The following is a 23,334-nucleotide window of genomic DNA, read 5'->3' on the forward strand; positions in this document are numbered from 1 at the left end:
TAATTTTGATTTAAGCACATCTCAGGATGGCTCTGGTGGACGGTGGGCTCATGAATTTATGGCACACTTGTATGTGGGACTCTCAGCACTTTACTGCAACACTGTTGTATTTGTGATAGAGTCTGTTTGACAGGTTTTGGATTTGTGGTGGAAATAATTCAGAATGGAGTAATAATTTCCCCTTGGCAATTACACTACCATTTGGCACTTTGTCCCTACGGGGAAAATGAATGTACTGAGCTCTATCTGTGAGTTCAGTCGCTCAGTGTAAGTGAAGAAACCAAGGTCAGAATGCAGCTGCACAACTCACAAATAGCTACCGTGTTTCTCATATTTTAAGGCATCCCTACATATAAGGCATGGCAGGATTTTCCTGAGGTGGAAAAATATAAGGCATACCTCGAAAATAAGCCGTACTGGGTGGTGGGAGCAGGTCTGTGGCAAAGAAGGGTTGCTGCTGCCGCGTTAACCGCCGGGACCTGGCTGCAGCCTCAGCACGCAGTGCGCGCAGCCCCAGAACCCGGCTGCAGCCTCAGCACACAGCGTGTGCAGCCCCAAGACCCGGCTGCAGCCTTTGCGCACCGTGCGCAGACACCCGGGACCCTGCTGTAGCCTCAGCGCGCAGCCCCAGGACCCGGCTGCAGCCTTTGCGCGCGGACACCCGGGACCTGGCTGCAGCCTCAGCGCGCAGCGTGCACAGCCCCAGGACCCGGCTGCAGCCTTTGCCTGCCGCGCGCGCAGCCCAAGGACCCGGCTGCAGCCTTTGCCTGCCACGCGTGAAGACCCGGTGGGAGCAGGTCTGTGGTCTGTACAGATACCGGTACCGGTACTTAATTAAAAAATAAGACATCCCTTGAAAATAAGCCATGGTGTGTTTTTTTCAGGAAAAAATAAATATAAGACGTGTCTTATAATATGAGAAACACGGTACCTAACTCATTGAAAGCTCCAACAATGATTTCAGCAATTTAAATATTTATTTTTATGTCAATCAGTTAGGAATCTTGGGATTCATGTGATGTTATGGTTCTCTTTTTCTTTTTTTGTGAATGAATTGAAAGTATTCTGTAGTATTTTCATTTAACTGTTCCCCCCTCCCCCGAAACACTCATGATGCTTCTCTACCGACTGATGGGGTTATGCCTTCTAAATCTCCCTATGTTTCATAGGAATTGCTAGGAAACTAATAATAGCTAATAAATATGAAACACATTACTGTCATAATTATTCCAAGCTACTATTATATCAACTATCATGGCAACATTAAAAGGTTGAATGTGGCCTATGTCTTCTCCATTGAATTAATAAATGTTGTTGGGAGAATGTTGGAGCAAGATGGACTATAATGAAAAATGCCACCTTGGGAGTTAGCGTCTTCCCGTTTAATCATAATGATCTTAGAAATATTTTCTGTAACAAATGCTTGTGACTGTTGAGTTCCTATCATCAGGCTTTTTAAAAAAAATATTAAAAAATATCATTTTGACCTTGCAGACATGAGTTCATTTAATTTATATGTTATGATGCATAGATTCATTTCTAAAGGACACTCAGCACTTGGAAACTTAAAAAAAAGAACATTGACCTCATTGTATAATATAATGAAATGATTACAATTTTTTATTTGTATCTGCACAAGGAAAAGCCTACCTCAGTTTCTAGTGTCACCATGACCTTTTTCCAATTAATTATTCACAATAACTTCTTTGATTATACAGAGCTGGCTATTTGCCGCAGAACATTCCACTGGAGATTATCAGATACCTGTCCAAGGAAAAAGAATTTCTGCCTTGGCATGCTGCCAGCCGAGCCCTTTATCCACTAGATAAATTGTTGGACCGCACAGAAAACTACAACATCTTCAATGTAAATATATTTCTCTTTCTTTGTTGTGACCACTGAACTATTGTTGTCCACCCCAGTAAAATCTTGTAACTTGCTTAGGGCCTTTCTGCATAGTCAAGGTGCACCCCAAATGCACTTTAGACCTGTCCCACAAGTTCCTTTTTAATGACTTGATGTGTGTATATATAGTTGGGCAGGGGGAGGATGGACTATTTGCCTTTAAAACAAAAGAAAACCAGCAGAAATATATTCCCAGGACTGAAGAGAAGGGCACACTGTCTTCCAGGGAATTGAAAAAGAAAAGAAAAATAAATAAGGGGGTTGTATCATGACTCATCTAATAAGTTAGGAACATATGAAACTCTGAGTCACCTCACTGACTAGCATCTGCTTTTCAGTGTTACAGACAGGGATTTCCCCCAGTCCTATCTGCAATATAGAATAAAATATAGAAACTGAAGTAGCTCAATTGGTTAGAGCATGGTGGTGACAACACCAAGGTCGCAAGTTTGATTCCTGTATGCGACAGCTGCATATTCCTGCACTGCAGGGAGTTGGACTAGATGATCCTTAGGGTCCCTTTCAACACGATTCAATGAAAAAAGACACATTCTGCATGAATTAAATGCTCAAAAACATATATTTTAAAAGTCTGGTTTAAATGTAGCCTGCGACCAGTTAGAAACCTAAACCAGCTAGCAACAAATACAAGATGAAAATGTGTATGCTCTATAAAAGTTTGTTTAATTTTTTAAAAAAACTTGGCTCATGCATTTTGAGCTTTTCCCACCCTTTCCCGAAGGTCCTTTGCCACCTACAGTGGCACAAGTATGGGGGCCTCCATTCTTTTGTCCTGATGACTGCCAATGGACACTGACTTCTATGCAATGTACCCTTCCTTCCCTGTCATGCAATGCTGAAATTAGAGTTGCCAGCCTGTTGTTGCCTGTGCTGAAGAATCATTATAAATGTATCTTTTGCTGACTCCCTATTTAGTCTGACTGGGGGGGAAATGCAATTTGAGTAAATAAGAGCAAAAACATTGCTGGTTTATTCTGCTTCTTCGCAAGGTATCATGCAAGAGTTGACAATGGACTTCGTAAATTAATTTTTGTCACAAGAATAACTTACCCGCCAAAGGACGGTATATTGTCGTATACCATCCTTATGCAAGTGAGTGAGCTCCTGTGTAAATAAAAATTATTCACTCATATTGCGCTACTATAACGTAAACTACATTCTTAAAACTGAATTGAATTTATATTTCACTTAAACATGGGTATTTGGCAGTAAGAAAATTACAGTGTGACTACGATGGCAGAGGCACACTTTGCAGCTTGTCATAAAAAGTAAAGGTCCCTATTGTGTAAGGGTCAAAAGCAGAAAACTTGTTATGCTTGCCTTTGTAAAAGTGCCAACAACTAAAATGACATTGAAATACAGGCACCGTTAAATTGTCCAATCTTGATATGCAGCTCACATTATTCAATATTATCACATCAATTGGCTGTGCCTATGTAATGGTTTTGCCATATCTGTGCATATAAAGACAGCCAAGCCTATCAATTTCATCTCTCTGTGTGGCCTAAATGTGTCACTTGTAAATGTTTAATGATGGACATTACTCAAACATGCATTTTTAAGTCAAGAGTAGCCTAGCAAGGTAAATACTAGCCTGTCTAAGCTAGGATTTTCATACTTGTGTCAAACATACTTCATTACTTGTTTAAGAAAACCAGGAATGATCCAGCTGACTTCAAGCACTTCTAAGCCCCATTTTTTTAAGTTGAGCTGGGAAGAATTTTTGGACCCAGAATTTCCTCTCCATTCATTGTGGTTGGCGTAGAAAGAAACTTGTGAACATAAAATGTGCTTGCTGGATCAACCCAATGGCCCAGTCAGTCCAGCATCCTGTTCTCGAACGCCTTGGTACTCGAACATTTCTGCTCCCGAAAGCCGAAAACCCGGAAGTACTGTAAGTGTTCTGGTTTTCAAACGTTTTTTGGAAGCCAAACGTCCGATGCGGCTGTCAGCTATTGTTTCCTGGGCACCTGTGCCAATCGGACGGTGTGTCTTTTTTTTTTTTGAAGTTGAACGGACTTCCAGAATGGATTACGTTAGAGAACCAAGCTACCACTGTACTCCACCTCTGAAAGCTAGGATTCCACTGATGGTCACTGGCATGTTTCCCACTTTAAAATCAGACCTTCTACACACACACACACACACACACACACACACACACACACACACAGCCTGCTGCCAAACACAAAGCCTCACTGTGCAGGTTGGTAGGTGTACATATTTAATACAACAAATTACATTATCTCATACTTTGAGTCTCACCGATGACACACATGCCTGAAAAGATTGGCTACTACTTATCTTTAAAATGTCACATGTAATAAAACTATTTTAAATGCTATCTTTGAAGTGAATGGAGCATGTTATCTTTTAACTATGAAAATATCTGATGCAGGGTTCCCCTCCCCCCCTTTTCTGTTCCAGGAATATATATTAAGACAAGTTGCTTCAATGTATCTTAAGCTTGGATGGCCAACAAATAATTTGGACAAATCATTTGTTCAAGCTTCCTACCAACATGAGTACTGTAACCCTTTTTATTTTATTTTTAACTGTTCTAGAGCATTTGTAGTGAACCAACCTCCATAGGCTTAATGAACCTGATGCTTATTTCTGGGCATGCTCCACTGATTATCATAAGAGGGGGCTAAGTATATTTCCACGTCTCTTGTTGAATCAGTGGGACATAAAATTGCAAAGGATTGTGCCTTTTATTTTCATTTTGGGGCTTTACTGTTATGAAAGTGTCTATTTTTACTAGACTCTGAAAACTAAACTGTTCCTTGGTTATAATTTAAGTTCTAGCTGCATTTGGGAGAAGGACCAACACCAAGGGGGATGCATGCTTGTAACTGGCTGGCTTTGTAGAAATGTAATTGCTTATTAAGTGATTTACCATTGTAGGATAGTGTGGTCTGTACATCACCAGTGGTGCATGAGCTTTGTTTAGGTGGTTTGCAGCGAATCTGTGAATTAGTGGTTCAAGACAGGAGAGAGCACAACCACCTTATTAATTACAGTGGTACCTCTACTTACAAATAACTACTTACGAATTTTTCTACTTACAAATGGAGCTCTGTCCGCCATCTTGGATGCGGTTTAGATAGGATTTTTTCTACTTACGAATTTTTAGATAGGGTTGCTTCGACTTACGATTTTTTTCTCCCAATGCATTCCTATGGGATTCGACTTACAAATTTTTTCGACTTACAAATGTGTGTTCGGAACACATTAAATTCATAAGTAGAGGTACCACTTATTATTATTTTAAAATCATATTTATTTTCTTACATTGTATGTGATTGCAATGCAATCTGAATTTTATGGAATTCAGTTGTAATACAATAAAATACAATATATAAGAAATAAAAGAAGCAACAAAAATGCAATTAAAAACCATACAACATCTAGCACAGTGCATGAAAATTGCTCCAACAGGCAACACCCTCAGCAATTTCCAAGTGGTCTATTGGAGGAGAACCACTGGTTTAGATCTTGTAAGCAATTGTGCATTTTCATTTGAGCACTTGAACATACTCATTAATATGACCCTAACACAATTTTTGTTTCTGCTTTGGGGTTACCCAGGGAGTTACGCCGTGAAGTCATCATGCTGGCTTGCAGCTTTGGTAACAAGCACTGCCACCAGCAGGCTGCAACCCTGATATCAGACTGGATTTCCAGCAACAGAAACAGGTAAAAAGGATTGCAGCATCCCCTTTCCCCCTTAGTTGGAATTATTGGAATTACTTCCCCTTCCATTTTATTAAATACAGTCATACCTCAGTTTAAGTACACTTCAGTTTGAGTACTTTCAGTTTAAGTACTCCGTGGACCCGTCTGGAACGGATTAATCCACTTTCCATTACTTTCAGTGGGAAAGTTCGCTTCAGGTTAAGTACGCTTCAGGTTAAGTATAGACTTCCGGAACCAATTGTGTACTTAAACTGTACATTTTACCTAGAGATTGACATGATTTTTAAAAATTAAAATAAATTCAGTAGTTGAAATGCAAATTCCGAAGGAGAGAGGCTAGCATTATTATTGTTGTTATTAAAATTTATATCCCACCCTTCTGAAAGAGCCCAGGGCAGCAAACAACAAGCAGCAAAACAATAAAAGCATCTTAAAAACAGTTCCAATACAGATGCAGATGCAAACTGAGAAAGGTCTTACTTATAGCACTTGTTGGAAGAGAAAGGTATTCAGTAGTACCATTTCACTGAACCACTTGTTGAAACTTACCATTAAGTGAAAACTAGCAAAACTATTTAAATACATGCATTTGTTTAAATGTGTTTTGTGAATCAAAATGGAGTTTCTGAAATTCATCTCCAGTACTGTACTGTGAAGCAATTGCTTTCGGTAAATTAAGATGTTTGCTACAGCCCTTTCATGTGTGAAGAAGTACATTACTCACACTCCTTACTTATGACAGCCTAGTGGCTCAGCCTAAAAAATTAAAAGAATTACCATAAGGTCTGCCTGTGCTCGAGAATCAGCCTTGTTAACCTCTTTAACCTTCGCAATGCATCAGCTTTGAAAGCAAAACGTGTTTCAAAATACATTATCCTTTTCAGAGTTTCTTCTGGAGATAGATTCACTTAATCTGTATTCTTACTTACGAAGCACAAGAAAGAAATGGTGACAGGAGCAGGAACACCCATCATGTGCAAGTTCTCCAATTATATCATGTTTGGCTACTCCCGGATCTAACATTGGAGGCTAAAGTAGCATTGGGCTAGGATTGCCTATTTCCAGCTCCAGCTGGGTTCGCCAGCCATGGGCCCTCTGGGACACACATCACTAGGACTCTGTGCCCCGCCCCCAAGTGACCTTCAGATTGGACTACTGCAATGCATTATTTTAATGTGACTATTCAGATACATTAACTGATCCAAAATACAGTAGCCAGATTATTGCCAAGTGTTCCATTTAGAGCTCATATAACCCATGCTTTAATTTATTTATTTTTAAATATATTTATTAAGGTTCCCCCCCTTTTAACAAACAACAGAAACATACAAAAATACAAAACACAAAAATACAAAAACAAAAATTCTAATTTATAACCCTTATTTCTAATCTAATGTCTTCCTCATTCCACCTCCTTCTGCGTTCCTTTGTAGATCATCCTTAGTAAACTCTAAATCTTATATAAACTCTAAATTTTACTTAATATTACCCTATCTTTTATATCTTACCATTTTACATATAACCCATGCTTTAAAGCAGTTGCGCTGGTTGTCACCTTATAGAAATAAGGCCCAATTCAATGTGCTTACACTGCTTTTTAAAGCCCCAAAGGACTGAGGCCATGTGTCTTCTGTCTTCATAGTGGGGGTGTGTGTAATATTGCAAATCAGAACAGCTTTCCGCCTATGTTTTTATGCTTGTTTGTTTCCTTAAACTCATTAACAGCATATTTAACTAGTCACCAAATGAAATTGGCCTCAATGGAACTTTCTCAGCCTTCTGGACATTCTTGGATAAATTTTTAATGTGTCAAAGAATCTACATCTCCCTGCACATATAATTCTTTGTTCTGTGCTATGTATAGCCTTAAGGATGTACTTTAAACAAATGGTGGCTACATTATCTATGCAGGTGTAAATGAAGTCATACAGTATATTATTTCAGAATAGCACAGAGAGAGGATAGCAACCAATGTTGCCGAAATTAGTTAATTAACAGGCTATTGCAACAATGGAGTAGAGTCTTGCAGTGAAATCAATAAAGCTGTTTAAGTAGAAAGAAGAGTGTGCTGAGTACAACTTAATCAAGACTTTAGTGTTGTGAAAGAAGACCCAGGGCATATATCCAATAGGATTAAGGATTAACATGATAACAAGTAAATACAGGCTTTATTGTCTGGCAATGTCATTAAGAAGACAGTTTATTCCCTACGTCTTTTAGATTGTCAAGTAAAGCAAAGGGTTGCTTGCTAAATGCTATGGGCTGGCTATATCTATTAATTTAAGAACCTCATGAGTGACTTATAAGCAATTTAACCATAGAACACAAGGACTAGTAGGGCCACTTCGCATAGCTGCCAAGTCTTCCGTATCCCCCGGGAAACCCTGTTTTTCCAGCTGTTCCCAGCCGAAAAAAACGGATTTTTTTTGTCCCCCCCCAGTTTATTCTGACGTGGCGGCCATTTTGGAACTGGGTGGAGCATGCTCAGAAGCGACTTTTGATGCTGCTTTGCCCAGTTCCAAAATGGCTGCAGCACGACTTCTGGTGCGGTGGCCATTTTGGAACAGGGCAGAGCAGCATCAAAAGTAGCTTCTGAGCATGCTCCACCCAGTTCCAAAATGGCGGCATCACTACTTCCAGTCTGCTACTTCCGGTCCAGTCCCTTATTTCTCAGGCCGGAACTTGGCAGCTATGCCACTTAGTCCAAACACCATATTGAAACTTAAATATCCATTCCAAATATTGCATGTACACGCCAGTGATTGTAGTTTTATTTTATTGTTTCTAATATTCAGACAGGGAGTTGCAGGTGTGTAGAAACAATCACCAGATCTGCTAGTGAGCATAACCATGTTTCATACACATATCCTTGTGTAAAAGCTAATTTTGGAATTAACAGTACTACTCTAGGAATCTTTCCTAGAAATAATTGTCTGCGCATGCTTACAGAATTGAATTATCTTGGATAACATTGCTTACATTGTGGAATTTCAATCAATATTTGTGTGCTTGCTCCAGAAAGCCAGCAAACACCACACCTGTTGCAAGTGCAATGTTTATTTATAAACCAAGGTTTAAAGGTGATAGCAATACAGGTAAATACGTTCGATAGCAATACAGTCAATAGGAAGTGACTTAGAAGCAAGGAAAGAGCTTTGTGGGGTGAAGGACCTGTAAAGAAACACAGAATAGAAAGGATTCATGCCTTACACGGGTAAGCCAACCCATACGGTGTCTGGACCATGTGCTTAGTTACTGCAGCGGAGATATGGAATTATGAGGTGGAATCTTAGATTCAGCTTCATTACAGTAAAATGAAAATACCAGGAAAGTTGCATGCAAAGTAGTTGCTTTTTTCATCTGAAAGAGCCAGAGGCCGGTGAGATATGGAGATAGGTCCAGTGGCGAACGGTGCCGCTTGGCTGCCCGGGGCGGCACCCCCTGGGGGCAGGGTATCACTCCGCAGTGCGCATGCGTCCTGACGTCAAGATGCATGACGCGCACACCAGGACAAGCCAGGACGGACTGCGCACGGTCACACATGCACAGTCCATCTGGGTTGGCGCTGCTGCTCCGCTCGGCCAGCACGCTCTGAAGCAGAGCACGCTACGGAGCAGATTGCCAGGCAGCGGCGCCAACCGCTCCGTAGCACGCTCTGCTTCTTCCTGCTTGGGAGGAGGAGACGAGGGGCAGGCCAGGGACCGGGGGTGCTGCCCCCATGCGCTGCCCCTGCCAGAGTGGAGCTAGGGGCGGCCCGCCCCCTTTGCCCCTCCCTTGCTACGCTCCTGGATAGGTCTGAGGAGTGAGACAATGTAGTTATGGGTCCCAGTGAGGAAGGGATAGTATGACGTGAGCTTCTGGAGTTGTCTCTGTGACAGATGGAAAATTGTAACAGCTAGATTGAAATGTTGCAGGTGGTTAAGGTAATTCTTCCACCTGTGAAAATGGTGCCCCGTACTGGGGTGCTTGGTTATCAAAACCTAGGATAAAATCTGCAATCCACAATTGATAATGATGATGATGTATTTATGGGAGGAAGGGTTATTGATTTGTTTTTGTTGTGTTATGTATTTTTGGGTTCTCATTTTGTCTTTTTATGTTGTGAGTATGGCTTGTTAGGAATTAACAGTGCTTATACCCAAATAGCAGTATCACCACCATAGCATTTAAAAGAGCAACTATTACATTCATCCCGAATTTTGAAAAGTTAGTTGTTATTCGTATGGGAGCGTTATATAAAACAAATCTGTAATCAAACACACTGAAAAGCTTTGGCTAAATTCTCAGAATTAAAATGGGACATCTGATTAATTTCCTTTCTTAAATGTTTCCCTAAATGGTTTGAAGCATGTCACTAAATCAAAGAGCTGCCTAAACTGCATCCAATTACATTTTAAGAAATTAGAACACCATTTGCCTAGAAGATAAATAATTAAGGGCCTATTTTATAAATTTATTTCCATTTGTTAGAACTTAGTTTAAACAAGAACAAGCATGTACCAATTAATTATAACTTAAAAGATTATTCTTAACTCTTTGTAAAGCTTTATTATTAATCATTGAAAAAATAGATTTCTCTGTAAAGGCACAGCATGATTTTAATTGTTATTTTTTTCTGTTTAATTTTTAACATTTTCCAAAGTGCTTAATTTTTAATCAGCAGCTATGCTAGCCACATATTTTATCCTTGCCATGTCTCTTATGCAAGATAAATAAAGTTAAATAAATCACAACAGTACATGTATTCAAATGAAAGCCATTTAAAATGCTTTCAAAACTGAAGCATACTCTCTGAAGTATTGATCATAGCTTTGGTTTAAAAAATGAGTGCAGGCGAGATAGCCCAGGAGGGGTTTATTCCAACAAAGGAAGATCTTTGGCAGTATATCCTTAAATAACACTCAGCCACCATTTCCAATTCCCTCTAGTTAACGTAGCAAGTGAATGCTTTCTGCTCTTGCATAAACACTGAAGTTGGGCGATCAGAGCTTTAAAACCATGGAACTGTTAAACCACCCGATGTAAACCTTGAAGATACCTTCTGTCTAAAAATCTAAAGAGAGAAAGAAACCCAAATGAACTAGAGGAAAGAAAGGGTATATAAAATTATCCATAGTGTGGATAAGTGAATGGAGGGAAATTCTTGTTCCACTTTCATAATTCTGGAACCTGAGTGAAATATTCAAAGCAGAGAAAAATGAGTATGTATTCACACAACAAATAGGTTACAGAATTTTTCAGAAGTAATGGTGATCACCACCAACTTGAGCCGCTTTGAGCCATATGCCTGTAGTAATCATCATCATCATCATAGAATCATAGAGTTGGAAGAGACCACAAGGGCCATCAAAGCATTCTTGACATATCCCTGTCAAGCCTCTGCTTAAAGACCTCCAAAGAGGTCCACCACACTCCTTGGTAGCAAAGTCCACTGCCGAACAGCTCTTACTGTCATAATAATCTTTCTTGCGGTCCAACGATCCATAACATGGATTCAGAATAAAATACAGATTCATACAGACAACCCCCCCAGGGCAGGAAGACCGTAGCGTTATTTGTTTAGTCATGGGTATGTTGATCTTTGATTCGTGTGACTACTGAAAGAAACTTTGCCACGGCCACTGTGATATCATTGGACTTGTCGTCCAGAAGATATTTTATATAGTAGGCTTCAGATTGACACGGCCGATTTGCCAATAGTGGTTTAATCAATAGTTCCCTAGCTTGATAGAATATGCCTCATGCAGTCAACGTCCTGAGAGCACAAACAGATCCTATTTTGATAAGGGATACCTCTCAGTTTGATGGGAATACATTTAATCTGGCTTTGGTGAAAAGACGCCGATATGTTGGTACAGACACATTTCTAAGACGTGCAGGTGTCTGAAACTCGAACCCAAAGTGAATTCCTACTGCTAATGGGCCACAGATAACATGAGATTGAGATCGGAGATCACTATGTGTTATGTCCCAGAGCCTTTGCCTCAGAGATTCAAGGGCGGTATCATAGCCCAGATGGTACAGGAGAGAAAGTGGCATACCAATCGAAGTGGCTTTTCTAACCATAATTTTCATCCATTAGCTGGTAAACTCGTTGTTTAGGCATGGAATCCATATGCCTGGGGATTCCAGTTGCTGGGGATCACAAACATGAGGGTGCCATGAGCTCGTATCCTGCTTCTTGGCTCCCCAAACACATATGGTTGGCAACGTGCAAAGCATGATGCTAAACTAGATTTGCCTTTGGCTTGATCCAGCCAGTCCTGTGGCAACTGTTATTACAGATAAAATTTTGGGGGAGATTGTTGCTTTTTATATTTGTGATTCTGCTCTTTTTAAGGATTAACCATTATTTTATGTGCGTGTTGTTTTATGATTTGTTTTATGCATGTGTGTATTTTTTTTTGTAATTGCCCACTAATAATTCAACAAAATTGTACTCAATGCAGTTTGAAGTATAGTTGAAATAGACGTGAAGTGGATTTGTAAATGTATAGTGCAATCCTATACATGTCTACTCAAGAGTAATCACCACTGAGCAAAGGATACATGGCGGATGATAGATAGACTGAATTTTCATAGAAATATACTTTAGGAGGCAAGAGATAAGCACCTTCTTAATGTAGGAAGTGATAAATATTTTCAGATGGTGCACGGTTCTGCTCCTGTATACTGCTGATTGTATTCCAACATTTGGTCAGTGTGCAAAGCTAACGAGACAATCAGCTTGAAAGGAATTGCCTCTATTTTTCTTTTTGCAGATGTCTTGTTGGCTTACAGCCCTACTAGTAGGGAAAGCCTTTTGAAAGCCACCTAAATGATAAAAAAGATAATTTAAATAAAATTGTAAGCGGTAGTTGCCTGATTCCACTTGACCGTACAAAGACCGCTCAAGTACAAAAAAAGAGAGAAAAAAGTTTTACACTAATAAATATAAATATTTAAGAATGAGACATATTTGAGATTGAGACCAGTATGGTAATCTCTTTTTTCATAGAAATTTTGTATTGGAGTGATATGAGCAGTTTGTGCCATTCAGCCAAACTCGTCTAGGGAGGTTGTGCAGGTATAAGGTAGACAGGTGATGAATTATTGTCCCAAATCCTCTCCTTTTTTTTTTTAGTAAGTTCAGGTCAGGGATCCTGTGAAGAAGAGACAGCAACATATTGCAGCTTCCCCACCCGAAACTATAAAGTTGATCCCTATCTTCAGTTGGGAATACTCCACCCCACTGAGGAAGGACGTTTCACTGGCTTTCCTTGGAGTAGAAGGGGGTTTCTCCTTCACACGTGGCCTGGTTTAGAGAAGGGAGCTTGCATAAATAGCTTGCCCCTCACCTTAGACTTCCTTCTCTGATTCACAGTGGCATCATGCTCTCCTGCTCTTGAGCAAAGCGAGCTTAGCCAGCTGCCAAAAAAATGGAGCTGAGTGGAGAGCATCAAAATTTGAGGGTCCTTTTTTAAAAAAACCCACTTCAGTCTGCTCTGAATTTGATTGGCTTATGGTGAGCTAGGGCTTAATTTGGCTATTTGGTTTGTTTGTCATTTCGCGCAGGCAGATAATGGTCAGCACCCTGAGACATGTTGGGTGGAGGGCGCCCCACTAACCATCCTTTATTCTTGAACGCTTTGCAGGGCTCCTTGCTCTGGTGCTCTTGGGGGCCTGTTGAATGCTGAACAGGGGTTGGTAGCACCTATCAGGACACGTACTTGCAGCTTCCCTTTATGGAAAGAAGGCTTTGCCTCCCTTCATGATACCTTGCATGAGGGAGTTTCTCTGGGGTGGCTTGGCCCTTAGCAGCAGGCAGGAGGAGGTATTTTGCATGTTAGCACAGATTATACCTGCCCAAAATTTTATTTGGTTTGGTGCAAGTCTTCCTTGTTATATTTCCCACAGGTACAAAAAATTTTGCCCATACTTCCCTGTCCCCCCTGACGTTTATAGCTCGGGGAGGGTATTTTAAGTCAGGGAATCAGCATAAGGGTCATAAGTTATATTCCCTTACCCTTTCCCCTGATCCAAAATTTTAAGCATAGGGAAGTCAAATCACAAAAACATAATTTTAACCTGTCCAGTCCACTTGTGTCACATGACTAATATAGCTTTAACATTCAGGTAGGGAGCCGTGTTGGTCTGACGCAGTTGAAATATATGACAAAATTAAAAAATTAGCACCTTAGAGACCAACTAAGCTTGTTCTGGGTATAAGCTTTCGTGTGCATGCACACTTCTTCAGATACCTTCAAACGAAAGCTTATACCTAGAACAAACTTAGTTGGCCTCTAAGGTGGTACTGGACATTTTTATTTTTTATAGAAGATAGATAGATAGATAGATAGATAGATAGATAGATAGATAGATAGATAGATAGATAGATAGCTTTAACATGTATATTCTTTTGTTGGAACATCTTATTAATATAATATTACTAGGCAATGTTTCTCTCCCCTTTCTTTTTTAAAGAATACCTCTTAATGTAAGAGACATCGTCTACTGCACAGGAGTTTCACTGATGGATGAAGATGTGTGGGAATTCATCTGGATGAAATTCCACTCTACTACAGCGGTATCGGAGAAGAAAATATTGTTAGAAGCTTTAACTTGTAGTGATGACAGAAACTTGTTAAACAGGTATGCTAATTTAGTTAACATTTCCTGTTGTTGTTTTCAAACTTGTTGACACGATCACTCCTGACCTCCTCCTCCTCCTCCTGCTTTGTGGAGCCCATTTTGCTCCCTGGTATGCTCCAGAGCTGAAGGAAACAAGGTGGGAGACCAATAATAATAATAATAATAATAATAATAATAATAATAATAATAATAAATTTATTTTTATATACCCTGCCCATCTGGCTGGGTTTCCCCAGCCACTCTGGGCGGCTTGCAACAGAAAAATGAAATAAAATAATCTATTAAACATTAAAAGCTTCCCTAAACAGGGCTGCCTTCAGCTGTCTTCTAAAAGTGAGATAGTTGTTTATTTCCTCGACATCTGGTGGGAGGGCATTCCACAGGGCAGGCGCCACTACTGAGAAGGCCCTCTGCCTGGTTCCTTGCAACTTGGCTTCTCGCAATGAGGGAAACTGCCAGAAGGCCCTTAGTACTGGACCTCAGTGTCCGGGCAGAACGATGGGGGTGGAGACGCTCCTTCAGGTATACTGGACCGAGGCTGCTGAAATGCAAGTGAAGGAAAACTCCAACCAAATGCAATCAAAGAGCAGTGAGGGCTCATTATCAGGCCTAGCTAGTGGCAGTGAAGACAGCAAAGAAGGCATAATTTGCTGCCTCCCTTACATTGGGCCATCCAGGTAGTGCAGGCCTTTCACACTCTGTTCCGGAGGAGTTGACAGAACCAATGACAGCTTGCTGTGACTTGTTTGCAGAATATTTTGAGGATAAAATTGCTTGCATCCGTCTGGACCTTGACTCCACTGTTACAGCAGATGAATCTCGAGAGGTGTCCTGAGCACTGTCCAGGCCTGTTATGCTGGTTGAATTTCAAGGCTCAAGGATGTGGACAAGGTGCTTGGATGGGTCAGGGCCACCACTTGCACTCTGGATCCTTGCCCCTGTTGGCTCACAAAAACTAGCAAGGAGGGGACAGCTGGCTGGGCCAGGGAGGTGATTAATACTTCCTTGCAAGAAGAGGTGGCCCCTGCCTTCTTGAAGGAGGCAGTGGTAAAAACCACTCCTCAATAAATACTCCCTGGATTTGGAAAATCTAAGTAATTACCGGCCAGTTGTCTCCTCTTCTTTGGCAAGGTTCTAGAGTGGGTGGTCACAGATCTGATCCAAGGGCTGTTGGAGGAAACCAATTTCCTAGATCCATGTTAATCAAGGTTTAGGGTCAGTTTTGGCACAGATGCATGGTGATTTCTGTCGGGAGAGGCACAGAGGAATATCAGCTTCAGCCGGTGGCCCAGTTGCACCCCTGTCGGGACAGGGACAGCCTAAACGTCCGTCATCTATGCTATGGTTTCCTTTAAGTTAGATTACTTCAACACATTATACATGGGGCTGCCTCTGAAGACAGTATGGGAATTTCAGCTGGTGCAGAATTCACCGGCTAAGTTGCTCACTGGGGTGGGGCAATGCAGTTTGAACATATAATGCCAGTCCTGGCCTGACTGCACTGGCTGCCAATTAGTTTCCAAGCCCAATTCAAAGTGCTGGTTTTGACCTAGAAAACCTTAAACAGCCCAGGATCACATTACCTCAGGGACTGCCTCTTCCCCATATTATTGGATGTTCTCCTTCAGGTGCCTCCTCTGTGAGAAGTCTGGAGGGCAACAACACAAGAATGGGCCTTTTCTGCTGTGGCTCCCTTCTTGTGGAACGCTTTCCCCTGGCATCTTTGTTACATATCCTTAGGCACCAAGCAAACTTATTCTTTATCTCTCAAGCTTTTGGCTAAACCATCTATGGCCTTTAAAACTTTGGGGGGGGGTATTGCCTTCACTTGTTATTATGCTATGTATTTGTGTGTTTTTATATTGTAAACTGCCCTGTAATCTTTGGACGAAATGTGGTATAGACAATTAATTAACTAAAAATAGTAATATTTGTTCATTCTTCCACAAATTTAAGCATTTTTAAATCTCTCTCGTGGAAGTGTTTGTGTGTGTGTTTTAGTGGTTTTTCTTCTTCAAATTAGTTATTACTTGATTATTTCCAAGAGAATAGCATATAGCATAGAAGAAAAACAGAGCAATACAAACAATAGTATTTCAGATCTACTCATGGCGCTAAAAACACTCATGACATATTTAAAGCTTTTCCCTAATAATCAAAATCAATATCTCCTTTTTGCAGATTTTCAAGACATATTTGTGTTATGTGGATAGCATTTCTTCCAAATCATATATTCCAAGTTTACTTGAAAATGATTGCAAATCTCACTTAAATTTGGGGTAAGCATAATCTCAGAGTAGCATTTAGGATGAAATCTAAAATGAAGCAATTCAGTTTCAGGTTTTATCAAATATCTGTCATAGGCCAATAGTGGTACAAAAGACTTTTTCTATCACAAAGTTTTGCTTCTTCTCTGTACTTTATAAAACAAAAGTACAGGAAAGCTCCTGCAATGAATTTCAATATAGCAATTTCTAACCTTCAATGGGAGTTCCAGGATGTCTAATAGCTCGATATATTTAGTATTTATGCTTGTAACAACTAACCATTTCTTCTCCCTTCTCCTGTTATTCAAGGCTTCTTAACCTGTCTCTCAATTCTGAAGTTGTCCTGGATCAGGATGCAATTGATGTCATAATCCATGTAGCTAGAAATCCACATGGAAGAGATCTTGCTTGGAAGTTTTTTAGAGAAAAATGGAAAATATTGAATGCAAGGTAAAACATATGCCTGTCAATACAAAACAAGTGAGAGTACTGGCTGCATCTTTCTTACAGCCATTTGCATCTTCATTGTTTCACATATTTAGTTTAGTATTTATTTTATCTTAACAATAGTACATATTATACACATCCGTAAGTAAGTGTTTTGGATCTAAACCTCTTGTGCATGGGGAAGTTAACACACAAACACACCTGTCTTCCCACCTGCTATAGTGAGAGTTGAATCTGGGGAGAAATCTATGTTCATCCCCTCTCAATGCATTAGAAAGGTGTCATTTATTACTTATAATGACAGTTAAAATACATTGCAGTTTTCATTATCAGTACTAATACAGTACAGTTTAGCCTGCATATACGTTATTTAGAGTTGGATCCAGACTAACAGAGCAATCCTAACCCTCAATCCTCCATGCTGGAGAGGGTTAGGATGTGGTGGAGGTTTCCTCCACTCAAATATGTTCAGCTCTACAAGCAGAGGGGGCTGTGTTGCAACAGAAATCCCCATTGCCCATTGAAAGTACAGCCAGGCGGAAGCTACCACCATTTGTATCCGCACCAGAGTAGCCAACATAAACCACTGAAACAAGGTGTTTTGGGCCAACCAAGCAACCACTGAATCCTAAGCCAATTCAGCTATTGGTCAGGAACCTGATTAAGGGCTCTTTAATGTGCTAGCAAAAAGCTGGCTCAGCGAACTGGTGATTTTACAGCACCCCACCCCTCACATTTGCAAGCAGCAAGTATTTGATGCCATGGTAGCTGCACCACTCTGTTTAGCCCCTCTGCTCCCAGGCATTAATTAGGATTGCAGCCTAAATTAGTTGAACTTCCCCTTTGCTTTCAAAGCGGAAAGTGAGTTCCATTAACTTAAGTCTGGATCTAGCCCATAAATTTTTATGAAATGTCTTCTTTTCAGGTATCAGATTTTTCATTTAATACAATTTATTCATTCACTTTATGAAGTTTATTACCAGGGACCCGCTGGCTGCATTTAGATGCAACATCAAACCTTAAGTTTACTCTGTCCAGATAAATAGCAAAGTAACAGCAGAGAAGAAGCAGGAACTTTGAGTTGTATTGAACTAAGTACTCATTACTCTGAGTTGTATCCAATTCTGAGTACTGAGTACTTAGTTCAATACAACTCTATAAATTGTTGCATACAACTCTATAAGAGTTGTATCCAACTCAAGAGTAGGAAAAAACATACTGAAATTAAATGCCACCACTAATCTAAGTCTATTGATTACAGTGTCTACACTAAGTATAACTCAGTTGGATACACCCCCTAATTGCTTTTCTTTACCTGCAAAGGAGGGGAAAGAGAAAAGAAAATGAGCCAAGTCACAGCAATTTATTCATAATTTTCCAAGTCATGGTTTTGGAGAGTCATCTGAACTGAGTTATTGTTTTTGATACCATCCAGCTTTATTTTACTTTAAAAAAAGTTATGAGCTGTCAACTTCACTATTGTGGTAATATCCCAATCTAATATCTGTTCTTTCTTTGCTGATACAGCTCTTGGTATCCAGTGTTTTCCAAGAAGTATGTTATATGTTAGCATAATACCCAGGGGACCTGATATTGATTGATTTTTTTTTTAGTTCTTTTCTTTCGCAATATCCTATGAATCTGTGACACTCTAAAAAACAAATAGCCAACAAATTACAAGTCAAAACAGTTTATTTTGGTAAGGGCGGGCTAGAAAATACTTCTCAACAGTCAAGCAATGTATAGACAAACACGGGGAGAAAGAACAGCGTAACTTAAAAGTGACTGTAGAACTAGAATCCTTGAGGCAACAGGTAATGTGAAAGAGAAACGGCAAGCTGTGACAAAGAGCATGATCCTTTGTAACACACTTACCCAAATGATATCCTTAGTGACCCACTGATAGGCCATAACAGAGCCCAGTTCCTCTTCCTCCTTGCTATACTGGCATGGGTACTCAGTACACCCAGTCATTGGGATAAATATGGAACACAAGTTGGGAGTAAGTGGAGAGGGTCATGTTGGATGGAGCTATGGGAGGTATGTTCAGATCACCCATTCCCCATGGCAGCCTGGCTTGTTCCCTGTGCATACGCCAGAGGCAGGGAGGGGGGCAGGACTTACTATGCCCTAGGAGAGTAGGCTACTGTACCATCACAAGAGCAAGGAAATGTCCAGAATACCTATGATACAACAAAAGCATAATTAAAAGCATCAGTATTGCATAGGAAAAAAGTACCACGACATTATTCACTTGAGAATGGGAATGAAGGATTCTTATCTTTTCCACTTAGAATACAGAGTCATTGCTATGTAATTGCCATGTAATTTAAGCAATTAAACTTGGAACAGTTGTGTCTTCCATTTTTAAGCAAAAGAGTGGATATAGCCAGTCAGATCCAATAAGTGTTAGTTTATGGTGGGAATGGTCATATAAATGTTGGTGAGTTCCCTTGCCTTTAGACTGATGTCTGGCTGTGCTGTGTTAATGCCAGCAAGTATTATGCAAAGAAGTAACAAACCAGCCAGATAGTCTGTAGTCTGAATATCAGCTGGTCTTCCTCTAACTTCCTGTTTTTAGTTCTGCCATTAGTAAGCAGGTTCTTGACCCAATGTGATCGGCTGGCTATGCTGCATATCATAGACCAGAGGAAATGATTTATTTCATATTGCTTCAGTGAGCCAAATTGCTTTGAATGGAGTTTAGTAGGTATATTGTGCTATGATGAATTCAGATTTAGTAGACTCATATGCTCAACAGAAAGCATTTAAATAAGTTTTAAAAAGCAACATTATGCTGATGTAAAGTGTTAGGTTTTAGCTTTAAGGATATGACCCAGCCTGGCTATTCTCTGCTTTTATGGATACTATATATGGACCAGAAACATCGGGGAAAACTGTAATTGTCATAATAAAACTTAAATGTAATAGATATATTTTAACATCTAAATAATCAGTGCATTGTTGTTCAATCTATTTCATATCTGCATTTTTGACCTGCTGTTGAAGATATGGGGAAGCATTATTTATGAATTCAAAACTTATCAGTGGAGTCACAGAATTTCTTAACACAGAGAGTGAACTAAATGAGGTAAATATTATGCAGCGCGGTGCTTGCAGTTATTTTGTATTAATGTTCATTTTGATGTCTTAAGTCTTACATACCTAAAAGTAGCAGGGCTACATACAGTAGCCATAGCGTTTTGACATGTAATGCTGCTTAACTCGGCTTCGTCAGCACCTTACAGAATGGCTGCACCAGAGTTTCATTTAAGGGAAAAGCAGCCTTCCCAGAACACCTTTCCCCCAAATCCTTTGTGTTTCTACTCAAAAGTAAATCCACTAAGTTCAGTGGGAACCTTTTCCCAAGGACTACCTAACAACAAAAGCCTACATGAGTAGGAGGTGTGGGGCCTCTTGGTATTAGTTCAGGCATACCTCCTAAATTTACTTAGAGTAAATTTGCACGGGATTATAACCTCTAAAAAATGGTGCTCATAATAGTGTCAGCCCCTCAAATTGGTGCATAAACACCCAGCCATTTACAATAAATAATTAAGTATGTTTTACAGTGGTACCTCAGTTTAAGTACACAATTGGTTCCGGAAGTCTGTACTTAACCTGAAGCGTACTTAACCTGAAGCGAACTTTCCCATTGAAGGTAATGGAAAGTGGATTAATCCGTTCCAGACGGGTCCGCGGAGTACTTAAACTGAAAGTACTCAAACCGAAGCGTACTTAAATCGAGGTATGACTGTACTAGCCTAATTGAGCACATCTTTTATAATGGTTGATAAACTGGGGCTCTTCAGAGAAGAGCCTGAGTGTTTTAGTTTAACTTTAGCTTCTAAGTTACATTAGGAGTGTTTCCAATTTTCTGTATTTAGTTTCTTATGTAGGAGTAAAAGTTGATAAGAGCCCAGCTGTCTGCAACATAAAGCAGCTGGGCTACAGGAGAGACGGAGGAAGTGATGTTAATATAATCAGGCATTGGCACGTCAATATCTTCCAGCACAATTTGAAGCACTTGCATCACACCTAATTGATGCAGTCTGTTGCCTTACTGCATTTTGTAATAAATCTCCCTGTAAAATATTACAAGAACTTATTTCAAATGTAGAGCTTTGTCGTCAATATCCAACTTGTTCATATGCTTTGGAAGGAAAGAAAATATGCACATCTATTCAAGTCCAAATTAACCTGAGAAAATTGCATTTCAGCTAAAGAACTTTATAAAGACCTACGAGGAGGGATCTGCTGCTGCTTTCTCACGAGCTGTGGAAACAGTGGAAGCCAATGTCCGGTGGCAAATGCTTTATAAAGAAGAATTGTTTCAGTGGCTGAGAAAATCACTGGCACACTAATCAGTGTTTCTGACCAAAACTTAGCACCAAATTGTGCAGCCAGGAGGAGAAGCACAGTGTGACATTCCAAGAACTTTTGACTGGAAGCACAATGAAGACTGGTTAAAATGGAAAGAATATATAGATATATTATATTTTTGCACCAATCTCCTCAAAACTAAAAGGCAAGGGGAAAAAGAACTCTGACAGAGAGAAAAGGTCATGAATGCTTACAAAACCAAGTTCCCACTGTACCATGGCCAAATGTGATATTAAGTGGTGCATGTAAATGTTAATGTCAGTTTTTTTGGGGGAAGCCCTCAGAATATTTGTGCATGGTTGTATGGTTCCTGCCTGTATTCTAGCATGCTTACTTAAGGTGTCCATGTTTGTGTGTGAATTTCTGTTACATCGAAGATGGGCATTATGCAAAAGCACAAAGACTATGACAATCAGTGTTATAACAGCAACATAAGGTGGAAAGACGAACGTAAACGATCTATATGTTCAGCATGTGACTAACTGTCACCTTTCCATGTAGGTCAGTTATGTCAGCACTTAGATTGTCTCAGTTACAATTTGGACATTCACTCTCTTTTTGAGTTGCAAATGATTATACAAATTAAATGCTCCCCTATTTTAAGTCAATGATACAGACAAGTTTAGAGAGATTTTATTCTCACAATATGTTATAATTCCAAAATGTATTTACTTGTGAACAGCTAACAACTAATTTAGCCCTCTGATCACCATACGTTTAAATGGTTTATGAAATGAGTTTCACATATGTTCTTGGACAAAATCCATAAATCACCCTTATGTGTGGATTTTAGTGTGCAAAAAATACTCATTAGGTGTGATGCAGAAAGTATGGTAATTAATTACACAGCTACCGATGCTTGGTATCATGAAAAATATCAAATCAACAGAGAAAAGTAAAACAGAATCTGTAGAGAAACAAGAAAACTTTCCTAAATAATGATCCAGTTGTAATGATCCAGTCCCCCCCATTGTCTTTTCAGCATAAGAGTGTTATTTATTCACACAAGCATCCCATGGAAATCAATCAAGATGGCATTTGCAGCAAATTTTAATACCGTGGTAGCCTATGTTTAAAAGTAGTCTCTTGTATCTGTTCTACTTTTCATGTGAGGTACATAGCTGCCAAGTTTTCCCTTTTCTCGTGAGGAAGCCTATTCAGCATAAGGGAATTTCCCTTAAAAAAAGGGAGAACTTGGCAGCTATGGTGAGGTATCTTCTAGAGCTTTTCAACAGCTAGATTCTAAACATAGTTACCACAGAATAACCCCCACTGAATATTGTGGCACTGCACACTTTTTCTTCAAATACCTGTTAAATAATGAGCTTGCAAAAACAAAATAGTTTCTCTTCACAATTTGTACAACCCATTCATCAATCTTTGGAATGAATATTCATCCATATTATCTATTCTATCTAGTATAGAAAATCTTGACCACAACCTGCCAAGTCAATAGTCTTTTCTACTTCTCACAATATTTAGTTGCTTATTTTCACTCTGTTCTCTGTCCTTCAACACAGGACTTGAATCATCACAGTAACCAAAGGAAAGAAATAATATCACAATACTGTAGCAGCAACTGCCAGTTTTCACTTTATACAGTACAAGAGTCATAAGTGGTAGCTTGGCTACAAGCCTGTCAGTAACACAACAGCATTGCTAACTGCAGAGCACAGTCACTTAGGATATGTAGAAATTTTGCCTCTTTGTTGTGACGAACACATTTAGCCCATCTGTGTGAGGGTGGTTGAAGTCAGCCTTACTGCATTTCCTCTTTTTGGATTCCTCCTTGATGTCATTCTTCATCTAAAGGTCTCTCCCTGATAGTTGATTGGGGGATGATGGCCAGTCACTAGTACTAAAATTACTCTTGGTATCACCATCCACAACAGCCCTATGGAAGAAGAATCTACCTCTTTGGGAACACTACCCTTGTATGCCCTTCCCATAATTTATATCCAGAGATAACCATGTCCCAATG

At 39.8% G+C, this 23,334-nt stretch overlaps 1 protein-coding gene across 2 annotated transcripts in view; it reads left to right on the forward strand.

The window, feature by feature from the left end:
- TRHDE (thyrotropin releasing hormone degrading enzyme) overlaps positions 1–22,140 on the forward strand; it is a 204,082-nt gene extending 181,942 nt beyond the window's left edge. For both annotated transcript variants that reach the window (XM_035128521.3, XM_088651943.1), the window contains 7 exons: positions 1,719–1,866; positions 4,354–4,451; positions 5,518–5,625; positions 14,089–14,256; positions 16,833–16,973; positions 19,980–20,061; positions 21,191–22,140. In XM_035128521.3, coding sequence (XP_034984412.3) covers positions 1,719–1,866; positions 4,354–4,451; positions 5,518–5,625; positions 14,089–14,256; positions 16,833–16,973; positions 19,980–20,061; positions 21,191–21,334 — 889 coding nt within the window. In that variant the 3' untranslated portion in view covers positions 21,335–22,140. The remainder of the gene's footprint in view (positions 1–1,718; positions 1,867–4,353; positions 4,452–5,517; positions 5,626–14,088; positions 14,257–16,832; positions 16,974–19,979; positions 20,062–21,190) is intronic.
- Positions 22,141–23,334: the final 1,194 nt, after the last annotated feature.

This window comes from Zootoca vivipara, chromosome 9 (assembly GCF_965207765.1).
Source record: "Zootoca vivipara chromosome 9, rZooViv2.hap1.1, whole genome shotgun sequence".
Taxonomy (NCBI): Eukaryota; Metazoa; Chordata; class Lepidosauria; order Squamata; family Lacertidae; genus Zootoca; species Zootoca vivipara.